This window comes from Rosa chinensis, chromosome 3 (assembly GCF_002994745.2).
Source record: "Rosa chinensis cultivar Old Blush chromosome 3, RchiOBHm-V2, whole genome shotgun sequence".
In the NCBI taxonomy this organism is placed as follows: Eukaryota; Viridiplantae; Streptophyta; class Magnoliopsida; order Rosales; family Rosaceae; genus Rosa; species Rosa chinensis.
Window position 1 is genome coordinate 24321608 of NC_037090.1, and position 26080 is coordinate 24347687.

Here is a 26080-nt window from a genome sequence, read left to right on the forward strand (position 1 = left end):
TGTTACTCTTAAAACTTAAATTTCCAAATGTAGTAATCTGGATTCTGGAAAAAGGTGAGCGTTGTGTTTCTCTCTCTCGACACTTCGGGACGTCTTACTTAGCTCCATCGAACCAACCATCCTCCTCCTCCTCCTCCTCTCAATTACAAAGTTAAACTAAGTTTCTCACAAATTTAAACCACTCTCTCTCTCTCTTTGAGCAACATAACATACAGAAAACCCTAGAAAGCCATCGTCAATGGCGGTCTCCGAGGAGGAGTGTTCCTCCGCCAACTCCAGATCATCCTCCTCCTCCACCTCCAGCACCTCTCACTACCTCTCCAAGTGCCTCCTCCGTGGCACCGTCGTTCTCCAGGTCCTCCACGGTCACATCCGCTTCCCCAACTCCCGCGACATCGTTTTCGGCAAGGTCTTCCCCCCCTCTCTCTCTCTCCGTTCTCGTTTTAGTTCTGATTTTGTTGGAATTAGAAACGGAGATGATCCGATATGTGATTCTTGACATTTCAGGAGAAATCGATAGAGTTGGTGATAATCGGTGAAGACGGGATTGTACAGTCTGTGTGTGAGCAGCCTGTGTTTGGCACCATTAAAGACATTGCCGTCCTACCTTGGAATGACGGATTCCGAACCCGAAACCGCCAGGTGTCTAGCTCAATTCAACGAGTTTCAGCCTTTTGTTTCGAGAATTCACTATTACATTGAGAAAAATAAATTTTGTGCTCTTGTTGGTGTAGATGCCGGGCAAGGATCTTTTGGTCGTTGTTTCGGATTCCGGGAAGCTCTCGGTTCTATCTTTCTGCAATGAAATGCACAGGTGTATATGCATTTTCTTTGCTCTGTTCAATTTTTGAATTAGTTACTTCTTCATGAGCTGTAGCAATAGAAACCAAAGCTTAAAATATTAGCATTTGCAGTGTCCCGATTATGCTTACCGATTGATCTCATTTTCTTTCTTCTCTGCTGCTTATTCTTATCACACTTCAAAATGTTTGTGTAGGTTTTTTCCTGTGACACAAGTTCAACTTTCTAATCCTGGAAACTCGAGGAATCAGCTTGCAAGAATGCTGGCCATTGATTCAAGGTAAGTCACCATTGCTTTGTTAGTTGGAGAAAGGCGGTTTTATAAGATGCTGTTTGCCACTGATGAAATTTCTCTATTTTGGTGGCTATTTTTTGAAGTAGCTCTGTAGTAGGAAAGGAAATATCTAGGAAGCTATACCTTGATTAATGATAGCTTAGAAACATTTAATCTTTTTTCATGTAACTTTAGTGGATTGACTTTATGGTGGGCTTTTCTTTTCTCTGTTTATTCCTGGTGTAATTCTTTAATCATTATCTTCATATTTTATCTTCCAATGTAAGTATTTGCTGTTCTTGTGGTGTCATTGTGTCATATGTTATACTTCAAATTCTTTAGTTTGTTGATGTGCCGAAACTAGATGATAGATTAAAGAGGGTATTGCTTATTTGTTTGCTAAGTTTTCTGTTGCTTCGGTGGCAAATCTTAGGATAGCTAGAGTATGTGAGAAGTTATTTTTGTTTCTCTAGCAGTAGGCTCTTTGCACAAGCTCTGTATGTTGTTTGTGAAACATAAATGTATTTGTAATATGATGTCAAAAAATAAAAGTATTTTTTGTTTTTTTTTTTGTAGTATTTCTTCGGGGCTGATAAAGAGGAGAGGGAGAGAAAATTGTTAGCAGAGAGTTGGGGTCGGGAAAAATAGAAGCTGTCTCTTAAAAAAAAAAATGAAATGGAAAAGGGGCATGGCTTTAGGGTGATCTGCTATGTTGGCTGCTTTTGGTTTGTTTGGATGGAGAGGAACAAAAGAATCTTTGTGGAAGCTAGGAGTGAGAATGGAGATCATTTATGGCATTGGGTTCATTTTTTGGGGTCTCTTTGGGTGTGGATATCTTCATAATTTGAAGAGGGTTCTTTTGGTCATTCTTTATGATTGGAATGCAGCTGTGATTTAGGTTTTTCTGTGTTTTTCTTTTCTTCTTTTTGTTTGTTACTTGGTTGACTCTGTTTGTTTATTAATAAAAGTTTCCTCCCTCCCTTTAGTCCTTACTTCTGTGTTTATGTGTTTGCAGTGGCTGCTTCATTGCTGCTAGTGCATATGTAGACCGTTTGGCTATGTTCTCTGTTTCAATGTCTGGAGGCAGTGACATTATTGATAAGGTTGAGCTGCTACTTTATCCCTCTTCTTATGATAGGTGTTAGACTAATGGCATATGGGTTAAAATAGAAGAAAAAAAACACCACGTGGAGTGCTTTATTTACTTTGCAGACACTAGCTATTCACACAAAATTATTGAAATGTTCTGCTGTCCCACAATTTCAGAAAATAGTGTATCCCCCTGAAAACGAAGTCAATGTGAATGCTGCTAGAGTCCAGAAAAACAGTATATCAGGTACTATATGGAGCATGAGCTTTATTTCACAGGATCCTAATCAAAGTAAGGGACATAATCCTATACTCGCCGTTGTTATGAATAGGTATGATGATCATGTGAATTTCTGAATTAAAGGATATCGTGTTTTGAATTGTCAAGTGTTTGAGGATAGAAGCCATTTCTCATGCTATTTTCTGTTCGTAACTTTTACTGGGCTCAAATACAATGGGAATATTTTGCATTGCAGGACTGGGGCAGTCCGTAATGAATTGCTGTTACTGGGATGGAACATTAGAGAACAAGATGTTTATGTTATTTCTCAGTATGTAGAAGATGATGGACCCTTAGTACTTAGCATTGCTGAAGTTCCTCATTCGTATGGATTTGCTTTTCTGTTTAGGGAGGGTGATGCTATTTTAATGGATCTTAGAGATGCCAACAACCCTTATTGTATCTACAGAACAAGCCCAAATTTCTTATCCAATGTGGTTGATGAGGCAAATTTTGTTCAGGAGTCGTCTAAAGGATGTGATCTGTCTAGCGTACTACAGGTTGATGACGAAGGGGGTTTATTTAATGTAGCTGCCTGTGCGTTACTGGAACTGAGTGATTTAGATCCTATGTGTATAGATGGTGACAAATACAATGTGAATGTGACTCACAAATTTGTGTGTTCATGGAGTTGGGAACCAGGGAATGTTAAAAACCAAAGAATGATCATTTCTGCTGATACCGGAGAATATTTCATGATTGAAATTTTTTTCAACCCTGATGGCGTTAAGGTTCAAGAATCTGAGTGTCTTTACAAAGGTTTACCATGCAAGGCAATTTTGTGGGTTGACGGCGGGTTTCTGGCTGCACTAGTAGATATGGGGGATGGGATGGTCTTGAAAATGGAAAACGGAACACTTAATTACAGAAGTCCTATTCAAACCATTGTCCCAGTCTTGGATATGTCAGTTGTGGATTACCATGATGAGAAACATGATCAAATGTTTGCTTGTTGTGGAGTGGCACCGGAGGGGTCACTAAGGATCATTAGAAGTGGTATCACTGTAGAAAAGCTACTAAGGACTGCTCCTATATATCAAGGGATTACTGGCACTTGGACATTACGAATGAAGGTGAGTGATACTTACCATTCATTTCTTGTGCTATCATTTGTTGAGGAAACCAGGGTACTCTCAGTTGGTTTAAGCTTTACTGATGTGACTGATTCAGTTGGTTTCCAGCCTGATGTTTCTACTTTGGCATGTGGTGTTGTAAATGATGGAATGCTGGTCCAGATTCACAGAAGTGCAGTCAGGCTCTGTCTGCCCACCCAGGGTGCGCATTCTGATGGTGTTCCTTTGCCTTCTCCAGTTTGTACCTCTTGGTTCCCAGAAAATTTGAGCATCAGTTTGGGTGCTGTTGGGCATAATCTAATTGTTGTTTCTTCATCTAATCCCTGCTTTATATTCATACTTGGGGTCAGAATGCTTTCAGTGCATCATTATGAGATATATGAGATGCAACATTTGAGATTGCAAAATGAATTATCATGCATCTCCATTCCTCAGAACCGTTACGAGAAAAAAGATACAAGTTTTTCAAATAGTCTGGTAGATGAGAGTTCTGCCCCTGCTCTTCCATTTGGAGTTGACATCAGTAATATCTTTGTTATTGGAACACACAAGCCTTCGGTGGAAATCTTGTCTCTTGTACCTAGTGAAGGCCTACGAGTTCTTGCTTCTGGGGCAATTTCATTAACAAATACTTTTGGTACTGCTATTAGTGGCTGCATTCCTCAAGATGTAAGGCTTGTATTAGTTGACCGATTATATGTCCTTTCTGGATTGAGGAATGGAATGCTGCTTCGGTTTGAATGGCCTACTTCCTCTCGAAGGCCTTTATCTGTAGGACCTCAGAGTCCTGTTGATTGGCTTTCAGTTAGTACCGATACTGTTTTATCCAGTGTATCAGCAGCAAATTCTTTTGGTCGACATATGTATACTACTAAGTTATCTGAGAATATAAAGGACAACTTTCCTGTTGATTTGCAATTGATTGCTACCCGTCGGATTGGCATCACTCCTGTATTCCTGGTTCCTTTAAGTGATTCCCTTGATGGTGATGTAGTTGTTCTCAGTGATAGGCCTTGGTTGCTGCATACTGCAAGGCACAGCCTCTCATATACTTCTATCTCATTTCAATCTTCGACTCATGTGACTCCTGTATGTTATGTCGAATGCCCCAAGGGAATTTTATTTGTTGCAGAGAACTGTCTACATTTGGTGAGAGTTCTATTGTATATTATCTTGCTAGTCTATAGCTTTCTTTATGTTTACTGTAGTTAGCTTGTAATTATGCCTTCAATCTACGGATATTAATGGAGCACGCATACAAAGTGTTTACCTTTGATTCTATATTAAAGTAGATTTTCTTTAGCTACATCAGTCAGATTTAGTTTCAGAGCACTGGGATCTTTAGGATTACATGGTTTCTTGAGCATGAATGTTTTACTTTTTACATTTTGGAACTGTGGAGAGTTCTCCATCATAATGATAGTTTTTGAATTGTTGAGTATGGGTCTTGGCATGGGATTTTGAACAGTATGTTGGAGTAGTACAGCATGGCTTTTGGGAAAAAAAAAATAATAATAACAAAGAACAGAAGTTAAACATGCATTGGTTCATTCTCAAACACTTATTCTCATTGCATATAAACCTAAGAATTATATTCCAGTTGCAAAATATATCCCATTCTTTTGTTTGAAGAGAATTTGGCTTATATTCATGCAGTATCCCAGATGTCTGGACAGGTTAGATACTTAGATGCTTCTATAGGATTAAGGGAACAAATGTGTTGAGTGCTTGTATCCATTCAGCGGATTAACTGTGATAATGGAATTTTACATAAGCTTTATGTCTTTATATCATTAAACAAGAGAGATATTCCATGACAATATCCAGTGTCATTTTTCTTTTAAACTCAGAACTGAGATCAAAGGTTGTGGAACAAGACTGAACATTTTGACTGTTCCGGATATATCTTTGAAGCTGAGTAGATACTACTTCATTTTTTGTTTTTAATTTATTAACTTTTATCTTGTATTATTAAAGTAATAGTGTAGTAAATAAGCTAAAATTTTCCAACTGTAATTTATTTTAGTGTCTGTCCTTCTCATGGGGAATAAATTTAGGAATTTTAGGTACTAGCTGGCTCAGTTGGTGAGGTCATTTGACGTTATCCAAGGGCCTCTCCACCTCTCCACTGCTGGGGAGATTTTGTGAGACCTCCAACTGTGTATCATGCAGGCTTAATGGGTGAAAAATAAACATTAAGAATTGGAAGTCTTGATATTAAAATCTCTGTTTATGTTGTGTATATATGTGATTAAGTGCTTTTGTAATAAGATATTTTTTCCCCTCAATTATCTCAAAGTTGGATATATTGATACTAATCCATGTTATGTGATGCTTCTAGGTAGAGATGTTGCACAGTAAGAGGCTTAATGTGCAGAAGTTGCATCTTGGAGGCACTCCGAGGAGGGTCTTTTATCATAGTGAAAGCAGGCTATTGCTTGTGATGAGGACTAATTTGAGTGATGATACATGTTCATCTGATATATGTTGCGTAGATCCTCTTAGTGGGTCGGTGCTGTCATCTTTCAAACTTGAATTTGGTGAAACTGGAAAATCGATGGAGTTAATGAGGGTTGGAAGTGAACAGGTTATTTTGGTTGGAACAAGTTTGTCTTCTGGGTCGGCCATAATGCCCTGTGGTGAGGCTGAAAGGTAAACCATCTCTTTGTTTTGTCCAGCTCCCCTCTCTCTCTCTCTGTGGCTAGCAGACTCTTATATATATATATATATATATATATATTTTGGTTCAATTGTAAGAGTAAGTCTACAGGGATTTCAATTAATTTTCTGCTAATCCTGTCAATATGCACGTGTGATATCATACTCATATCTCTCTTTTCCTTCCACGTTGTAGACGAGCCATTTTAACTGATTTTGTTAACAGTAACAATGTTAATTACCTGCCAGGCCGGTCAATAGCACATGTGAGATATCATACCCTTTTTTTTTGGTGAAAATAAATGGCTTTTATTGAATAAACAAAAAGCATAATACAAAGCCCCTGTCAAAATATGAGTGTGATATCCATACTCATATCTCCATTCTTTTCCTTCAATGTTATACTCGTGCTATTCTAACTGGATTTTATTAAGAGTACCATGTGCCTGTCAATGTGTACCTGCCATGTCTATAATGTAGTGAAGGGAAGTCTTTTGGGACGTTAATTACCTGCCAGTCCCTATCAAATCATACTCATATCTAACTTTACAGATGCTATTCTAACTGAATTTTATTTACAGTACCAAGGGACGTCTTATTGTTCTCTGTCTTGAAAATATGCAAAATTCAGACAGTGGTTCAATGACATTCGGCTCAAAGGCAGGGTCATCTTCTCAACGAGCTTCCCCATTTCATGAAATTGTTGGGTATGCCACAGAACAGCTTTCAAGTAGTAGTCTCTGTAGTAGCCCAGATGATACTAGCTGTGATGGTATGAAACTTGAAGAAACTGAAGCGTGGCAGTTTCGATTAGCTTTTTCAATGCCATGGCCTGGAATGGTACTTGCAATCTGCCCTTATCTTGATCGTTACTTCTTGGCTTCTGCTGGTAATGCTGTAAGTAGTAAACTTTGTGCTTTCTGCATGCTTTTGAATATACAGTTTCTGTAAGGTTGCTTTACAGTACTGCATGCTGTCAGATACTAAGGTAAATTCTGTCATTGCATCACAATTGTTAATAGATGTTGGTCTTCTTTTCAGTTTTATTTATGTGGTTTTCCACATGACAATTCCCAAAGAGTAAAAAAGTGGGCTGTGGCGAGGACGCGCTTTACAATTACATCTTTGACTGCATATTTCACTAGAATTGTTGTTGGTGATTGTCGTGATGGCATCCTTTTCTATGATTATCATGAGGTAAAAGCAATTATAGCTTTCTATCTGTTTGTTTACGTGGTACATCAGTTGATCTCTCTTTCTCTTCCCTCTCTCCATTTTCCTTTTATCCATGTAGCTTTTCCATTGGAAGTAGAAATAGCAATACACATGCCTTGTACTTCTAATATTTATCCTGATATTTTTTTTTTTTGCTTTACTTTCTTGTGGGGAAGGAGTCCAAAAAGCTGCAGCAACTTTACTGTGATCCGTATCAGAGATTAGTTGGTGATTGCATTCTTATGGATGTCAACACTGCTGTTGTTTCAGATCGTAAGGGAAGCATTGCTGTCCTTTCATGTGCAGATTATTTAGAAGGTAAAGTAGTGGTTTTCTGTAATTACAATTCAATAGGTCTATATCTTACTGTGTTCCTGCGATGCCTAGTTTAGCTTTACAAAGTTGGAGCAGAAGCAGATGTGCGACTCAGATTTTGTACTATTTATACATCTGATCTAAGTTGGCGAGATATTGCTTGTCTGTTTGGAAATTCAAACTATAGTTCATTAACTGATATCAATTTATAGCAATCACAATGTTTTTGATTCCAATGTGTGAAGTTGATTTTGTCAGATAGTTGTGCATTGGAATTGATTTATGAAACAACCAAATGAATGAAATTCCTTTTAGAAAATCTATGAGATCTATTATTTATATGAAGCTGGTAACATAATCAAATGTGTTTTCTTTCTGGGCATGTGCAAAATTTTGGTTTTCGTGGAGATCTTGTCTGGTTAGAATGTAGTTTTTGTTAGTACACAGAATCACAGTGTGGGAAACCATTGCTAATATTGTACTTGCATGTCTGGAAGTAATTCTACGATGCTTGGCATTATAAAATAGTTCTCCAGCACCAGTGGCATGGTGAAATATATATACATATATATATATATATATATACACAGGTCCATTCCAAAGCGGACGTCTGCACTTCGCTAAAGTGTGGACGGCGACGCAGCGGAGGCGTTCCAGGCGGCGCGCGGCTTGCAGGAGGGAGGCCAGAGGCATCTCGGACTGTTCTGGGCAGCGTTCGAGGTTGGAGGAGGTCAGGGTTGCAGGTTCTGGGCAGCAACCTGACCTGCAACTGCAGGTTTTCTGGGCAGCGCTGCAACGACGTTGCCGGCGACTCCACCGACTGTAGACCGCTCCGCCCGACCCCTGGCGTCCTTCCGGCAACCCCCGTCGCGTCCCGAGCTGAGCTGCAGCGGATGTCCTCTTTGGAATGCCTCCGTGTGTGTGTGTGTGTATATATATTTTTTTTTTTCTGGGAACCAAGCGTGTTAGCTCTGCAAATTTTTATATTTTCAGGCAGCATTAAATCTTGATGAACATAAAGTGCTTCGTTCATGTTTTTATTGATATTCTAACAGCACCAAAAAAAAATCGGTATTAACAATTTAGATAAAAAAATTTAATTACAATGCTGATGGTGGTAGTGAAACTTGTTAATATATTGTCGTATTATTGTCTTCAGATGCTGTTCATGCGCATGTTCTGCTGCTGAAAATTATACAATTTAACTATTTTCTATTCTTACTATGTGTATCAGATACTGCAAGTCCAGAATGTAATTTAACAGTGAGCTGTGCTTATTATATGGGTGAGGTAGCTATGAGCATCAAGAAGGTACATCTTTACGTTGTCTTGTTAGCTTGAGTAGATATTATTAGAAGTTCAATGTTCGAATTCTCATTGCCTGAAGTTACTCTGGGAATTGCATTTATTAATTTCCAAATATCTGAAATTGGCATATAATAGTGATGCACAACCACTAGGAAAGACAGTGACAAGAAAAATAAAGGAGGGACAGAAGAAGAGAATGAAGAGAGCGTTTCAATCTATATCAGTTCAGTTTTCATTTCTGCTTGTTTTAGGTTACAATGAGGCATATTAGGCTAACCTCACTAAGGAATTAAATTTAACGAGTACCTTACTAGAAGTCGCATGTGAACACTAATAACTAAAGAGACCTAGATTAATACTAATTAACCAATAGGTTGGTAATTTTGTTTCTGGTAATGCTCCATTATATTTTTAGTTTGGGTGAGGCTATTGCCACCCTACAATTTTCTTTGTTCACCCTACTTGCTCATTACACCCTACATTTTAATTTCAATTATTACATTTACTTATCCAACCCATTTCTCTTTCCAAGAATATCCTCCATCATATGACATATCAAATTAAAAAAGAAATTTTGTTTAACGAAAATTTCTCATTTAATTTATATCAATTAAAAAGATGTCCTAAAATATATTAAAGTTTCCTAATAAAATCATAATTTGATTTACTTCCATTTTTTTATTTTTTCCATTCAGTTTCAATGTTCGTTTATTTCAATCCATATTAAAAAATTTGTAAGTGCTACTATGAGCAATAGAAAAAAATTGATTTTTTTTTCGTGTTTTAAATTTTTTACTTTTGGTGTTTATAAAGGTATTATAAAGATTTTGATGAAGTTAACACTAATGGTTTTGTGAATTGAATAACGAATTAATGATGAGGACGCAACAAAAAGATAAAAAAGAAAATTGTAATAAATTAAAATTTGGATGGAGAAGATGAAGAATAATGTTATCAGAAGAGAAATTAAGTAGTTTTGTATTTAATTAGTTATGTATTTAGTTTTCCCTAAAGATTTAAATTTTAGAAAATTAGTGTACTTATTAGTCATTTTGCATTTGGGTAATATAGTCTTTCAATAATTCAAATATTTTGTAGGGTGAACAAAGAAAATGGTAGGGTGGCAATAGCCGCACCCTTTTAGTTTTTACTATATTATAAGTTCTAAAGTAACGAAGGCATTACTCTAATATGGTCTTTTCACTATCCTCATGGGTCCTACCTAGCTATTTGCAATTTCCTCTCCTAAGGATCTTTGGGTTTGGCAGCAGGCCCCAGTTTCAAGCCTTAGTCCACAAATCAGTTTGGGGTATCAAAATAAAAAGTGCAATGTTACTCTTTAAACTCCCAGTCCCAGTTTTAGGAAAACAAAAATTAAAGTTTACTGTGTACTTGTGTAGGCATGTCTGTCTCAAATTAGATTTCTATTTGTTTACCTTTTTGGATGGAAAAGATTCTGACAGAGAAGAAAGAATAGAGACCTGTGGCCTGGATTTTTGTTCTGTTCTTAAGGCCCTGAAGACATTATTACTGGGTATTTCAATGTAGAAAAAGCCTCCGGTACAAACTATAGAATTGGCCCTACAAACATGGTTTTGAGTAATTGTAGAAGGAGGTCTTTGTTCAAAGGCTGCGAAACGGGTTTTCGGTGGCCCCTTTGATCTTGGATACTCTTTTTGCCTTGGAAAGTAACTTTCTATCTTGACATTAAACATGAAAAAACCGCAGATAGTTTGAAATGAAAGTATGCAGAGAAACTGATGTATGTAAGTGAGAGAAATGCTAGAACTTTTGCACTATATTCTGGACATGAAATTATCTTTTAATTTTGTTTTGAGATGATATGATGCTTACCTTGACATGTAATAATGATCTTTCTAGGGCTCATTTTCATATAAACTTCCAGCTGATGATGCATTGAAAGGCAGTGATGGAAGTATTGACTTCTCTCAAAACGGTATCATTGTGAGTACACTGCTAGGAAGCATAATAACTTTCGTTCCAATATCAAGGTAAGCAAAATAGCCTTCCTTCTCATTCTCTTACATTTTGTTCGAACAGATTTGCGCATAATCATGTGTTTAGATCCAGCGTTGAACAAAATGTGTAAGACATCCATAATGTATATGAATTCTATTGTGCTCTAGCTTATTTTAGCAAGTAAACTCAGCTCACCCTCCCTCTATTTCCCAGGGTTAAGCCTGCATATTAAATTAATAAAGCTTCCCAAAAAGTCAATGCTACATTGAAACAATGTTTGTTTGCTTATCTAGGCACTATAGCTCAGAGTATCCTGATTTTGTAGTTAAGGTGATATACATTTTCAATTCTTGGCGAGTAATCCGCTCCTCCAATAGAAGTCTTCACTTTGTAGGTCGCTAACTATCACTGGACCGAAGCACCACCTAAAAGGCCTTTAGTATTATTCATGGGCTGCACATGGATTGCATGCCAATAGGCCTTCACTAATTTTTTTTTTTCAATAAACCACAATTGTGAGTAATGAGTGAGTTTTGAACAAAAAACTATATCAAGTTAACTAACTTTTCTATTGAATTACGATTACAAGATTCACAATTCTAAGTGTGTTGATCAATTCTAAAAAAAAAGTGTGTTGATCAAGATGAGGATCTGTTGTTCATCCTCATCACCTTCCTGAGCTCTGCAAAATTCTGACACGTTCTTCAGCTCAGATATTTTGGTTGCAGTCTTAGCTTTAAGTTTCTGTAGTTTGGAGGGTCTATCTTTGTTCTTCAATTTGATAAATTTGATTTACAGTCAAGCAATCACTTGTATAGTAGTATCAATTCAACAATTTGAGAAGCAGAGATCAAATGATCAAGTCTTAAGAGAGTATGGAAAAATGGGAAACTAGAAAAAGAGGAAATAAGATACGTGACTAGTATTAGCAAGGTTCGAAAAATCGCTAGGCGCTAGTTGGGCGGTGGGCTAGGGAGGAGCGCCCAGGCGCCTAGGCGGGTGTCTAGGCGGCGCCTAGGCGGTTTTGTATTTTTTTAATTTTATTTTTATTTTTATAACTTTTATTTAGACTTAAAAGAGTAATAAACTAAATATTTATCTTCCTCAAAAGAAAAATAAACTAAATATTTATTTAATTAACTATTTATTTAATTGAATAGAGGTAAGAGAGAGAGAGGGGTAGAACTGAAGTTGAATTGTCCAACAAAATTATGCTTCCTGTTGCCCACGTGCCCATCCTATCCTAACAGCCACAATTATATTCTCTGTCAGTAACCACCCCACTCACTTCACTTCCTTCTCTCTCTCACTTCCACTCCCTTCTCTCTCTCTCTCCTTTGCGAAACCAGTACCCACCAGGCCACCATCTCCACCTTCTCTCTTCGTCGATTTTTCAGTAACATAATACATTCATAGTGGCAGAATGCTTTATTCATTACCAAGAATAAAGGCATGGAGCTGTGGTGGCTGGGAGGGGGGGGGGGGGAGGAGCTACGGTGGCTCTGGGGAGCTCCGGTGGAGTTGTGGAGCAGAGACGTGGTGGCTTGGAGGGGAGAGCGAATAAAAGCTGCGGTCTATTTTTCCAGTTTTGGGGTCGAATGGGTTTTATGTTGAGTTTACGTTTTGGGGGAGGGGAAGGGAGGAAACCGCCTAGCCGCCCAGAACGCCCAGAGCGCCCAGGCGGCCGCCCAAATTCCATCCGCCTAAGGCTTCCGATTTTCTGTTACTCGCCTCGGTCTGCTGCCGCCTAAGCGCTGGGTGGCCGAGTTTTAGAACACTGAGTATTATACAATGAAAGAAGTGGAAAGGTTTCTTGAGGTGTTGGTCGGACCTCAAGGAACAGGCCAGAGAGGCTTCTAGACTGTGGATCAAGCCTGCACTCAAAAGCACCATGTGCCACGACCTATCATCTTTCAATGATGTCAACCTGGTGTTAATGATTGTTCAACAAGGATGTCAGATGGGTTGAAATTGAGAAAGATGCATGCCCTTTAACAATTTAACCACCTACAGGCCTACAGATGCACCAGAATATCTATGGTTCAAGTGCATGCAAAAGTTCCTAGATTCATGGAGATTTACTGATCCTCCATTTTTGTTGTTGTAATACATGGTCAATATTCCTGAAATTGCTGTACCGTTTGCCTTTTGTTGTAGATTTTCATTCAGTTCTATTTCTTTTTGGTACAATTTTGATTCAAATTCAACACTGTATTTAACACTAGTATATATTGATTTGTTTCTGCAGGGAAGAATATGAACTCTTAGAAGCTGTCCAAGATAGACTGGCGGTACATCCATTAACCGCTCCTATTCTCGGAAATGATCATAATGAGTTTCGTAGCCGTGAAAATCCGGTAAGGCATATAGGTTGCTAAATCTATACTATTACATGAACTTGCATGCTTTAATCTGTATGAACACAAGTAGGCATAAAACCTGACATATTATCTTTTACCTCTTTTTTTCTCTTCTCTTTTCGTCTTTCCTTTAATGTCTGTAATGGCGGTCCATGAATGTGTTACTACTCCTGGTACTGCTGACCAATGATTGGGCTGAGAAAAAATACTTCAGAAACTAAATTTGACCAGGTTGACAGTTGTATTTCAAATTAAGTAGTACTGAATGAGAAAATTGTTTTCAAGAAAACCATGATAAATTGGTGGGTTTGGTTTCCAGGTTTTAAGGTTCCTTTGATTAGCTGGAGAGAGAACTTTGACATGGGAAAAAAGAGTGCTTATAATTATGCTCTATTGCAGTTAAACGTATGGAATGTATGAGATGATTACTGCATTAGCATAAAATATTTGATGTTATTTTGTCTCTGAGTGAATGTGGTGTGAGCTTGCATGTAATATTTGTTGATGCAGGTTGGAGTACCCAAGATTCTTGATGCTGACATGCTCACTCAATTCTTGGAGCTTACAAGTATGCAACAAGAGGATGTATTATCATCACCTCTTTGTGTACAAGGCACAGTAAAGTCACGTTTGAAATTGCGAAGTTCACCTGTTCCTGTCAATCAGGTTGTGCAACTCCTTGAGCGAGTTCACTATGCCCTAAACTAAGTATTTATTTCTTTCAAACATGAGCTGGAAATGGGTTTCCAAGCCTCGAACCAAGGAACCATTGATGCCGAATATCTTTGGTGGCACCTCCCTCCTTGTCCAGTTGCCTTGAACGGTTGATTGGCAAGCTCGCAATCCTCAACTGTTAATACCACCTTGGAGCCACATTCTTTCAGTTGATTTAAAGAGCGGGGCAGCTGCTACATGTGAATGTGAAAGACATGGGTTGTATTTCCGTGTCATGTAAATTTTTTGTTGTTCCTTGTGTTGTACCATTGGTGGTGCCCATCATTCTTTTGTATGACGAGGATTCGAGGAATATGAGAATTATTCTGTATATTACATGGATCCGCCTTTTTTTTCCTGTGGCTGAAAATAAATAAATAATTTCTGTTGTTACTTTTTGTTTAGGATTAATTACAAAAAAAAATCCCCCGTATTATAGATGAAATTATGTGCATGCAAGTATCAAATTTTTATCGTTTTCATACCTCAAGCTTGATTCTGTTAACAATTGCATATCTCTGTCTGTAACCCTATTAAAACACCAAGTTACAATATAAACTAAAAATGATAAATTTAATATTCAAATCAAAATTAGAATCAAAAAGATAGATATACACGTAATCATCAACCATAGAGCTCAATCATAACATACAAAATCAATAACCATCACGGCCACCGGATCATCTTGTCTCTGCTGGCGTCACAACATCGGCCACCAGTCCATCTCCTTTCTCCTGATGCCACAGATTGAGTCCACTATTCCATGTCAAGTCAGAGGATAATAAGCAATGGATCGATCCTGAAAAAAATAATTGTAAACAGATATAAATAAAATCACGCAACAAGATTGCAAATTTACTTCAATACTAATATACGAATGAATTGAAATTTACTCAAAAATTAAAGAAAGAAGTAATAAAATCACATACTTGACTGAGATTGATAGAGGCTTGCTTGCAGCAATCTTCTAAGATAGAAGTCCGTACCTACTCGTGATTTGCAATTGTTCATTTAAATTTAAACTCAATCAACAGTTGTAACTGTGGAATAAACTGATGATGTTGATAATTATCCGAAATAACTGGTATTTGATAATTATCTAAACATCGAACAGAATGCAAAAATAATTTTCATTTTGGCCCATCTTTGATAAATAAATAAATATATATATATATATATATATATATATTTACAATAGGGCCTAGTTCAAGCTTCCACCCTATGGGTCTTGCCTCTCTCTGTCCATTTAACAAGTGTTCCAACCTTCCAACACTTATAAGGATAAGTTTCTTAAACTTTTTCTTAGATGTGGGTGGGACTCCCACTTTCGATCTCCAAGAGTCCATCCCTTCTCTTCTAGTGTCTCCAACAACATATCACAAACAGAGTAACACAACCAATGATCAATACATCCACAATCCCATATCCAAAAACCCGTAAATCATAACTAAGATTCAATCCAAAGCATATATCTCAATTTCGACCCATCTTAAATCCGAGATATTCATCGAAAATCATGAATCACAAATAAAACACAAATCCAAACTATTTATTGGAAATTATAAATTATAATTTAAACAAAAATATGAATTATTCATCGAAATCATAAACTATATGTAAAATGAAATCTGAAGAAAATTGCAAATCGAAACTACTGCTCGAATCTGACACTTTCATGGGAAATAAATTAATATTTAACTAAATTTGAATTCAAATGAAACCTCAAAACCCTAATTCAATAATTCGTCGACATTCCCAAAAATCTAAAACCACATCGAAATCGGCTCAAACTTCTAGGGTATCGCCAACTCGCTAATTCTAACAACCTAATGAAAAATCATGATGATCCAACGGTCGAATTATCACAAAAGCACAGTATAATTTGTGATGGGAAAGAGAGATTAACAAGAAGCAAACTCTGTTGTAAACTTACCGCCTAAGAGGGACTCAAAAAATTTGTAAGAGCGAGATAACTGAGACAAACTTGATATTATATAAAGCGGTAAATCTTATCAGTATTATTCCAAGTACTGTTTTGTTCCCAGCTTGATCGACTCTAATTGCACCAAGATGGCGATGCCCTCATTTGGAGCCTGTGTAATAAGATATCTGGAATTTATGGATTGGCTTATTCTCTCTGTCTTGATCGAAAATTGACTCTTCTAGAATTGTCGTTTCTTAGAGCATTACTTCTGCTCAACATGATATATAGGAGTTAATTCGGATCGGGCTCGATGTTTGCCTTTGATTCTACGACGTCGAGCAAAAATGAATTCTGCTTAGTCGACTGTGTCTGGAGCAAATGCTCGACATGTTTTCTAGATAATCTTTCCTCTGTGATCCTTGCACACTATTGTGAGCTTGAGCTTGTATGCTTATGATTAGTCAATTATATCATGAACTTGGTTAACGACAATATGCAGCGACATGAAATTTCACATAAACAAAACTAACAGGCCGGATGACTGCTAGCTTGTCTACTTAAGGAGAATTTGCTCTACCCCTAACTTGCTTCTAAAAATCATATCATGGCTCTTCGTTCAGTTTCCTCAAACGACGATAATTGTTGGTTCATGAAATTTTTGGATGGAATGAAGATCACTCCATGGGTGTGGAGAAGCACAGATGCATCATTGAAAAGGAGAGTGGAGTACAGGTACTATATGAAATACAAATCTTCCGAGCTTTAGAGTACTTTGGTAATAAAACACTTTATTTTCTGACCTTTACATGGCTTTCGAGCTTTAGTTGTCGTTGGATCTCATCTGCATTTGTTAAAATAATTTAATGGTATAAAATTTCTAGAGCACTATTTCTCAGGTTTTCAGGGATCGATGAACTGAGACTTTAATAACAAGGATTATTATGTGTCTAGGATAAACACTTGTAATTAACGAAAACTAAATCACAACTGTAAAGAGAACAAACTATATCGAAGTGGAGTACGTACCAATGTTATCGTGTTGTACGTATAGGCTACGAATACATGTGATCGACATTAATTGTTCATGTTCCCTCTCGTGCACTTGTCTTCTTTTTTTGACTGATTTTGGGTATGTCTTGCGCTTAATCGCTTATGATCGATCTTTGTTTGTTTTGCAGGGTTTGCGGAATCGACACTGCTGGGTTTTTAGGAAGCGGGTTCATGTGCTTTTAGGTAGTATTTTTTACTTGCATGTGCCATTTTTGGTCTTATCGTGCTTGGGAATAACGTCTTTGGGTTCTCTACATGTGGGTTGTTCTTGTTTGGTTTTTTCTTCTTGCTATTCTTAGCATTTACGGGTTTTCATGAAAATGCATGTTCTTGTTTTGTATGAGATAGTTTTCTTTGTTGTTTGAGACTATTTTTTGGGGTTATGTTCTTGTACTGAGATTTCAATTCCATTTTTAGACTTGGAAATCTTGGTAGGAGTTGAAGTGTTCTTAAGCAATTTATTCTGTTGTCTTTCCAGGCATCCAAAAGACAAAATCACCTACTTAGCAGGTATGAACCTTGCTTTTATCTTTGTACACTTGGTATTTTTTCATGTCATAGCTTTGAAATTTTTTCATGTCATAGCTTTGAAAGCATCTTTGAATACAAATAAGTTGTACAGTATAAGGAGTTAATTTGCGTGTTTGAGAGGGAGAAGTCTGTAACTTATGATTAAATAGCATGCTTGATTTCAGCATATCAAATTGTTCGGTTTATTTTTTAGTAGTTTATGTACTCTGACAATATCTAAATTCGAATGAATTAGTGCCAAAGCAATATGCTTTGTTCTAGCTAGAAGTAATTTATGGTTCGATTCTGATTTGTTCAATTCTTTAAGGTCTTGCAACTGAACTATATTACTATTTTCAAGGTATATGGAATGCAAAGTTAGTATTTAAATAACAGTCATTACATGCATGCTCCCAATAGCCTTGCAAGCTTCAACCTTAATAAATAATAAGATGTGTTAAGGTCTGTACCCTTTTTTTTTTTTTTTGAATGGATTAGAACCTAAATAAGGTTGAATTATGTTCTGCTATGACATAATAGCAAGGTTTTGCGTCCCCATTACTCTCATTGCGTCGTCCCATCACTCTCAAATTTGATGATTTGGGGTTCTGTTCTTGATAGGAATTATAGTGTTCTTAATCAAATTATTCTCTTATCTTTTCAGTTCATTAATTCCTTGATATTTATTCTAATGCAAGATTAAATGTCAGGATGAGTTACTTTATTGATAGTGGAGGTGACCACGAAGAAAACACTGGGTATGAGGACGAAAATATTGGGTATGACGATAGTGAGACACAAGATATCGGCGGTATGTTTCAATAGCAAGCAATGTCTCCCAGCAATGACAATGGTTTATCAGAGACCCCTACAATAACCAAGAGACAAAGAGGCCCAAACCAAAAAAATTGGGCATTGGAGGGACCAGAAAAATTGTTGTGGAACTGCTTTGGGCTTCCTAAGGGTCCGCGGAAAAAGGTAGCAAGATTTCCAGATATTTGAGCATTTTAGCAAAAGATTGTTCACTATTTCCAATTAGTGAACCTGATTTTCGCAAGTTCAACAAAAGTGACAACTATGAAAGGGCTTGGAATCGTGTAAAGGTATAAAATGTTTCAAATTTTCTCATTTCATTGCTCGCATGTGCATTATTATGTTTTAGTTCTCCTTATACTGTCAAGATGTTTGAGCATCATGAGAAATTATTGTGAACAATTTTTGTAGGAAACTCTTGACTTGACACACCCACGAGTTGCCTGTTTGGAAAGTAAAATCAGGGAAAAGGTCAGGAGCAAGTTGAATGAACGCTGGAAGCATTGGAAGTCTGAGTTGAGCAAGAAATGGTATAAACCATTCAAGAATAGTCTCCTTAGGTTTCGCAAACCTGATGAGATCGTGTTGATGAGGACCAATGGAAAGTGTTCATTGCAAACAAAGACAAGAAGAAGCATCAGGTAATGAAAATATTGCTTTTCTTTTTACCTTATTTAATTGCTTTATTCCTACTTAATGATTTTCATTTATGGATCACACAGAGGATGGTGACCATCAACAAGAGGAACCGGTCTCAAAAGAGAATGAATCAGTCAACAGGGACTCGAACCTATTCTAGTTATTTTCCATTTTATTGACTAGAAATTTTGATGTGTTATCTTTATATAATATGTACCATCCTTTGAATTGCACAGGAACTTTTGCATGGTAAAGAGCCAGATAGATGGGAATTGTTCAAATTAACACACCGAAAGGCAGGAACTCAAGAGCCAATTGATGCAGCAAGTGCAAAAGCAATTGTAAGCGCTATACGAAATATTAATGTTTATTTAACAAATACGAGACTAGTGCGATTCTTGAATTTGTAATATAATATTTACATTTTGTAGGCGGATTTTGAAGAAGCCGAACAAAAGAGGCTAAGCATGAATGTTGACATCACTGCTCTAGAAATCCGTGAAGAGATGTATGCTGAGGTTCTTGGTAAGGAGAAGGGAAACCGAGTAAGGGGTCTTGGAGCTGGGGTCGCTTGGGATGAAGTTCCTGGAATTCATGTGGAAGAGCGAGGTGTTTCAAAGGAAGTGCAACTCTTGCAAGAGCGATTAGAAGCACAAACCAAAGAGGCACAAGAGAGGGAAGCACGTCTGATGGATGAATTACAAAGGAAAATGGCTGAACAAACAAAAAAAATGGAAGAAATGTTTGAAGTAAGGTGTGTAGGCATGGCGGCCCAAAAAATGGGAGAGTTGTTTAAACAGTGTGGAATATCGGTGGATACACAAGAAGATATGGAGCAAACAATGTCTCAATTTGCTCAGAACATTTCTCAAAGGCCGTCAAATGTGATTTTTTTCCCCAAATGATGATGTTTACCGCCCCACATTGCCATTTGAATGTTCTGATATGTAGACGAATTGAAGACTTTGCTTAAAGATGGTGGTCGCTCGTTCAACTCTATCGAAATTAGTTTGATATTACAATAAAGATTTTCATTTTAGTATTTCCATTTTCTAGTCATTTGAGATTTCGGACTAATTTTAATTCTTGTTTTTTGTTGGTTTAAAGTTTAAACTTTGTAGATTTTATTATAAATATATATTTTTTAGAATATTAATGGTTATGCCTCATTGTTATTATTATTTTTTTAATTCCATGAAAATTAGAATTATTTGGATATAATTTACTTATATTAAAATTACTGATTTTCATAATATTTTTTTTTAAATATAAAATTTAAACGATACTGATGTCGTAGTGTACCCATTGCTTAATACACATGGATAATTATCCGTAATTATGGATAAATTAATATTATACAAAAAAATATAATATTAAATAAAGTATAACATATTTTGTATACGTATAAAAGTATTTATGTATTTTGGTAAATATGAAAATAGAAAATAAAAGAAAATGAGGAGAGAGAAAGAAAATAAAAATTTATGCAGTAAAAAAGAAAAGAAAAATGGGAGATACTGAAGTCTTAAGCGTGGCTTTTGGTTAGTGGAACCTGCGATAGAGAATACCCTTTTTCATAGAAAAAAATATGTATTCTATGAGCCTTTTGCTAGTAGTGTGTAAATCGGTAACGCACTAGTGATCGATCACATCATAAATGGTAGCTTTTTCCATTCAATTAGAGTTTGTTGGGTTTTTCGATGGAAAATTCTACGATACATTGATGTACCAATATATCGAGTATTTGACATAGAGGTATACTGACTTCATGCATAAGTAGACTAGTTTGACTCAAATTAGTCTATCTGTGTATTGAGGTAGTCTACATCTGTATCTAACTAGTCTACTTAATGTGTCTGTACATTAATGTACCATAGACGAACCCTATTAGATTTTTAGTCCTTGGTATTAATATGTTTATCAAACTAAAAAATATGATCTAAAAGGGGGTTACATGCTTCAAAATGTATGCTTACTTTTCAAGTGCAACGACTACTGATTCGACCTTTTCTTCGGTCTGATACTGATATCAAAAAGATTAAAATTTTGATCGAAGCTGGCAAACTACAACATAGGTATAAACAACCAAACAAACCTTATCTCTTTTGTGCGTGATACAAGTGCTTATGAATTATGATATTATCTTTATTTAGATGGTGGTTGCAGCAATTTAAGAGGAAACATGCATGGATCCTCTAGATAATAGATTATCAAAAATATAGTTTTCACGCACCTAAAATATTTAATGAGCTAGGTAGGATGGTTACTAAACAAAGGGAAGATGCATTGTACATCGATGGCAGATGAAGCTTTCAATTTGCTTCTAACAGACATCATTATTAATTCTTCATTCAATTCAAAAAGCTCACTGCAACTAAAAACAATAATGTTAGGGTGGCAAATTTGTTGAGTTGCATTTATGCATGGCAGTCATGCATAGCTTAGCTAAAAAAAAAGGACAATTTTACCTGTCATGAAAGGGATTGAACTCTACGGTTTATCAACTAGGCCGTCGTGCCACGTCATCCGTCCGACCGGGTCTATCAGGTGAAAACATGGATGAGTGTGTGGAGTTTAATTTTGGTATTTGTCCGGCCATATAAGAGCATATCATATATACGCAAGGCAAAATCAGGTAGAGTACGGGATTATTGGACAGTCGTACTATTCACATGGCACGGCCCTAATTGAAGAGTTTCTCTTGAATAAGGATTACCTACACGGTTCTTTTTTTTTTGGAAAATTATATAGTAGATTAGGAATCAGACTGAGGTACATAATTAGTGAAATGATTTAAAATAAATAAATGTTAAGCATCATCGTATACCAGTTCGAAGAAAAGGCAGAGGCAATGAAGGGTTAAAGACTTAAAGCTAGCTAACAATGTCAGTTTGATAGTTGATTATGGTCTTTTTCAACCGACCTAAAAGGCTAAAATATTAAATGAGTTAGGGTAGTTTAAGAGGCAAATCAATTCAATTCAAAAAGGTGGCCTCTTCTGACTGACAGCGTCGACCATTAATTCTCCATTCAATTCGAAAAAAGACACCAGCTACAACTACGTACAACTACAACTATATATATATATATATATATATATGTAAAATAACTACTTTTATATTTAAAACATGTGGTTAAGATGCATTTGTCCCTCATAGTCCTTTAAAACTGTCTCTTAGGTGAGCAAATCTGTATATATATATATATATATATATATATATATATATATATATATATATATAGGGTGGTGTTATTCACACACCCTCTCTATTTTTCTATTATTTTAATTCAATTTATTTTTTACAAATTATCCTAACTATCTTCCCTTACAATTCTGATTATTTTTCTTTTTTCTTTTTGTCTACCCGCAGACGAGGACTTCAAAACCGTTATTTTGCAAGTCAATTTGGTTGAAAATTTTATATATATATATATATATATATATATATATATATAGTCCTTCTATGCTAAGGAGGTTCTTAATTTAGCTTACGGCACGGATTTCTATATTTTGACCACTTTTCGATCACATATTCACATCTTAAACCGTTCAGTTTTTTGGTATTGTTTGGCTCCAGTTTTGTTGAGCTGGTCAACAGTCTCTTTTCTTGCGCGGGCGTGCCAGCACAGTTCGGGTGCGGTCGTCGGGGGTGTCCCTTGACCTGACTTCTTTCAAGAGATTGTGGACGAGGAGAGCACCAACCTCGTCATGGGATTCTTTGTGCCTCGTGGCGAGGACTTTTGCTGAAGTTTCTTCTTGTTCACAAGTCGATACTCAATATTGCAGATTGAGCAGAGCGAAATCACCGGGAAGTATTGAGAACTTGCTAAAGCGTGACTTTAGCTTGGCTGGGTTGCTAGGGCTTTACCCTTGCTTGGCTGGTTCTGTAACCGTTGTGGTCGCGGCACTACCGTCGGCTCCCGAGGAGACTAGGACCGAAGTACGTTGACAGAGGATTTGGTGGCACTGAAAGTCGGCTTCTGGGAAGACTAGGACTAGGAGTGTGATCACCGGTAAGAGAAAGAGAAGGAGAGGAGTTGCTCTTAGGGAGGTTGCTCTAGAGAGAACTTAGATCATCTTAGAGATGTTGTTATGATGTTGTGAATTGGTGTCTTTGATTGTTGTTTTAGCCTCTATTTATAGGCTTCCAAGCAACACTATTTGGCCTTTAAACAAATCATAATGTGTTAGGTTTTAGCACTTAAACATTAATGGAATGTTAGGTTTAAGCACTTAAACACTTAATGGAATTTGTTAGGTTTAAGTCATTTTCTGCTCCCTTATCCTTCAATTTTTATCTCCACTAAGAACTCAGATATAGCCTTCGACTCCTTCTTATGAAATTATACACCATGAGTGTAGATTACTGTGGTAAAATTTCAGAATTTATTTCCATGTGGTTGGGCCAGAAATGCTGCTGGACCTCTTACAGGTCCAGTTTTCCAGTTTTGCTTCTGCAGAAAATTGGACTGATTGTTTGAAGGTCTTCCACTCAAAAAAAGCTCTTGCACTCTTCATAAGAAATGATTCTTAGGATGTCTATAATTAATCTGGAAAGTTTCAGCTCATTTAGATTTCATTTGGTTAGTCTTCCGCCCCTCCTTCCTTGTCTAGCTCGGTTTCTCCTAGTCGAAGTAGGAAAATATGCTAAAGTTGACTTTTCATACTTCCATAGTAGGCTTTATTTAGCCTCTAAATATATATTTCGAGCTTGTCGACAATATATAACTTGAGCCACTGATATTGGCTCAATTTCTCCAAGACGTGCCTTGTCAGGCCAAAATGTTTATTTTGGGTCCAAACAGGTATATATGAGTAGATCACTTCTGCAAATTGATAATCGTTAAGGTATTGAACTCGATTAAATTAATGAACGAACCAAATCTGTCCAACCGGAACCATTCGTGTTCATAATTATAAATTGCAGTTTTGAATGTCTTAACGATCATCAATTTGGCTAAAACTCTGCTAAGGATGTCCTTACCTTAGCTAAGGAACGGATTTCCATATTTTGACCACTATTCGATCATATATTCACATCTTAACCTTTCAGTTTTTAGGTCCTAATGTATAGATCATCTTTGCAAATTTTCAGCCAAATTGATAATCGTTAAGGTATCGAACTCGATTAAATCAATGAACGAACCGAATCTGTCCAACCTGAACCGTTCGTGTTCATACTTGTAAATTATAGTTTTGGATGCCTTAACGATCATCAATTTGGTTAAAAATTTGCAGAAGTGATCTATACATTAGGACCTAAAAACTGAACGGCTAAGATATGAATATGTGATCGAAAAGTAGTCAAAATATGAAAATCCATCCTTAGCATAGAAAGGCTGATATATATATATATATATATATATATATATATATTATATGTCAATTAATTCAAGGTCGGGAAATCTGTTGAATTGCATCTATACATAAAATATTAAAATATATAAGGACCAATACGGTGTCTCTCACCTAATAGCAATTTTATGGGATTGTGACAGATAAGTGGATCTCAGCTATATATATTAAATTTATAGTCTGAAATTATAATAACTTAAAACTATATATTTTTTCTGTATCATCAGATTCACTTGTTCACAAACATGGATAAACAAAATTCTTCAGACATGGAAAAAGGGTTCTGGGTCCAGCTGACGTTCTACTTGTAGCTAGTGAATGGCAACGTGAATATGAGAATCTGTGTGGTCCAAGAATGGTCACTAATTATGCACCTCCACAGAATCAAGTTATTTGGAAGCCTCCTCCATTATGGTGCCTAAGGATGAACTTTGACGGGGCTTGATATACAAAGAGTGGACTTTGTGGCTTGGGTGGGTTGCCTAAAGATGAAATTTGACGGGGCTTGTGATCCAAAGAGTGGACTTTGTGGCTTGAGTGGGTTGCCTAAACATGAACTTTGAGTGAACTTGTGGCTTGGGTTTGCTTTCAGAGACAATCAAGGGGTTATGAAGGGTGCCATGGCAGTCCCACAAGTTGGGAACCTCCATCCAAGATCAGTTAAAGCTCTTGCTCTTCTACATGGCCTCAGATTTGGAATGCATATGGGATTCATGAAAATAGAAGTCGAAGGTGATGCTCTTTAAGTTATTAATACCTTGAATGTTGTGATGATTTGAATTCCGAGAGACATATTTGATGAAATTAAGTCTTTAACTGAACTTTTCCATATTTGCGGTGGGCACTTTGTGAAACGGAATGACAATAAAGTTGTTAACCGTTTAGCAAATGATGCCTTGAAAATTAGTAAGCATTTTTTTTTTGCTTAGAGTCGGGGCCTCACTGGCTCCATCAATGTATCAATATGGTATTTCAATGTGAAGTCTAGTTTGGGCAACTGTCTAGCAATTTCTACCATATTGGTGGATGATTGTAGATTGTTGCTCCATAACCGATTATAATCAATTCATTATTAATGAAGTTTTTCTTCTGATAGAAGTGCGTGTGTACTTGTTCCTCACTGTGCCTTCGATGAGAAGTTTTGTACACTATAGTATGTTGATAAAAGACAATGGTAATAATACTAGCTAGGGACCAATATGTGATGTGAAACACACACAACCACAGGACTAAAGCAATTAACACATACATGGATCGATGGTACGTTAGAACTTAGAAAGCAAGAAGGCTCGTTTGAATCGATTAGAGCTCGTCTGAGTGTTTGAGTCGGGTTGTAACTTTCAAGGAGCGAGATTGTTGAGTGGGATGAAATTAGGTAAAAATAGCTTATATCGCATTCGATCTGTGAGGAGTTATCAATATTTCGGCATTTTGGTAAAACCTGATTACTGTTTGAGAACTCAGGGTAGCTAATTAAATTGGAGTGATCCATGTATTATCCCAAGAGGTGTTTTCCTCCATGTATTAACCTCTTACAAGTACATCATATAGCTCCGTTTATGTGTTTGCTCTTTTCTTCAAAGGCATACGGCAATTTTTTGTTCAAATGCCTTGTGAGAGTGGCTCCTAAATTTTTCACTAATTAACTTGTTAGACAGAATAGAAAATTTTCAGTGCTACAGAGATAGCAGTTCCGAAGTAGTTTGACACTAGACATGATA

At 36.7% G+C, this 26080-nt stretch overlaps 1 protein-coding gene across 2 annotated transcripts; it reads left to right on the top strand.

The window, feature by feature from the left end:
* Window positions 1-25: 25 nt before the first annotated feature.
* Window positions 26-14465, top strand: LOC112191743 (splicing factor 3B subunit 3). 2 transcript variants are annotated; one of them, XM_024331142.2, is made up of 15 exons: window positions 26-409; window positions 508-642; window positions 735-814; window positions 998-1081; window positions 2091-2178; window positions 2342-2496; window positions 2641-4666; window positions 5859-6169; window positions 6757-7072; window positions 7217-7372; window positions 7567-7708; window positions 8940-9016; window positions 10895-11025; window positions 13242-13350; window positions 13864-14465. In XM_024331142.2, exons 1-15 carry the CDS (start codon window positions 239-241, stop codon window positions 14059-14061), a joined length of 4179 nt encoding a protein of 1392 aa, XP_024186910.1. In that variant the 5' UTR covers window positions 26-238; the 3' UTR covers window positions 14062-14465. The 2 variants fall into 2 exon arrangements, with proteins under 2 accessions (XP_024186910.1, XP_024186913.1); XM_024331145.2 differs by lacking the exons at window positions 26-409; window positions 508-642; window positions 735-814; window positions 998-1081 and adding an exon at window positions 1725-1973.
* Window positions 14466-26080: the final 11615 nt, after the last annotated feature.

Bases quoted from the DNA above. Each gene is read 5' to 3' on its own strand.
- LOC112191743 (XM_024331142.2), top strand. From the start codon at position 239: ATGGCGGTCTCCGAGGAGGAGTGTTCCTCCGCCAACTCCAGATCATCC. The intron at 4,667-5,858 runs GTGAGAGTTCTA...TGATGCTTCTAG, and splicing joins CAGAGAACTGTCTACATTTG to GTAGAGATGTTGCACAGTAA. The intron at 6,170-6,756 runs GTAAACCATCTC...TTTTATTTACAG, and splicing joins CCCTGTGGTGAGGCTGAAAG to TACCAAGGGACGTCTTATTG.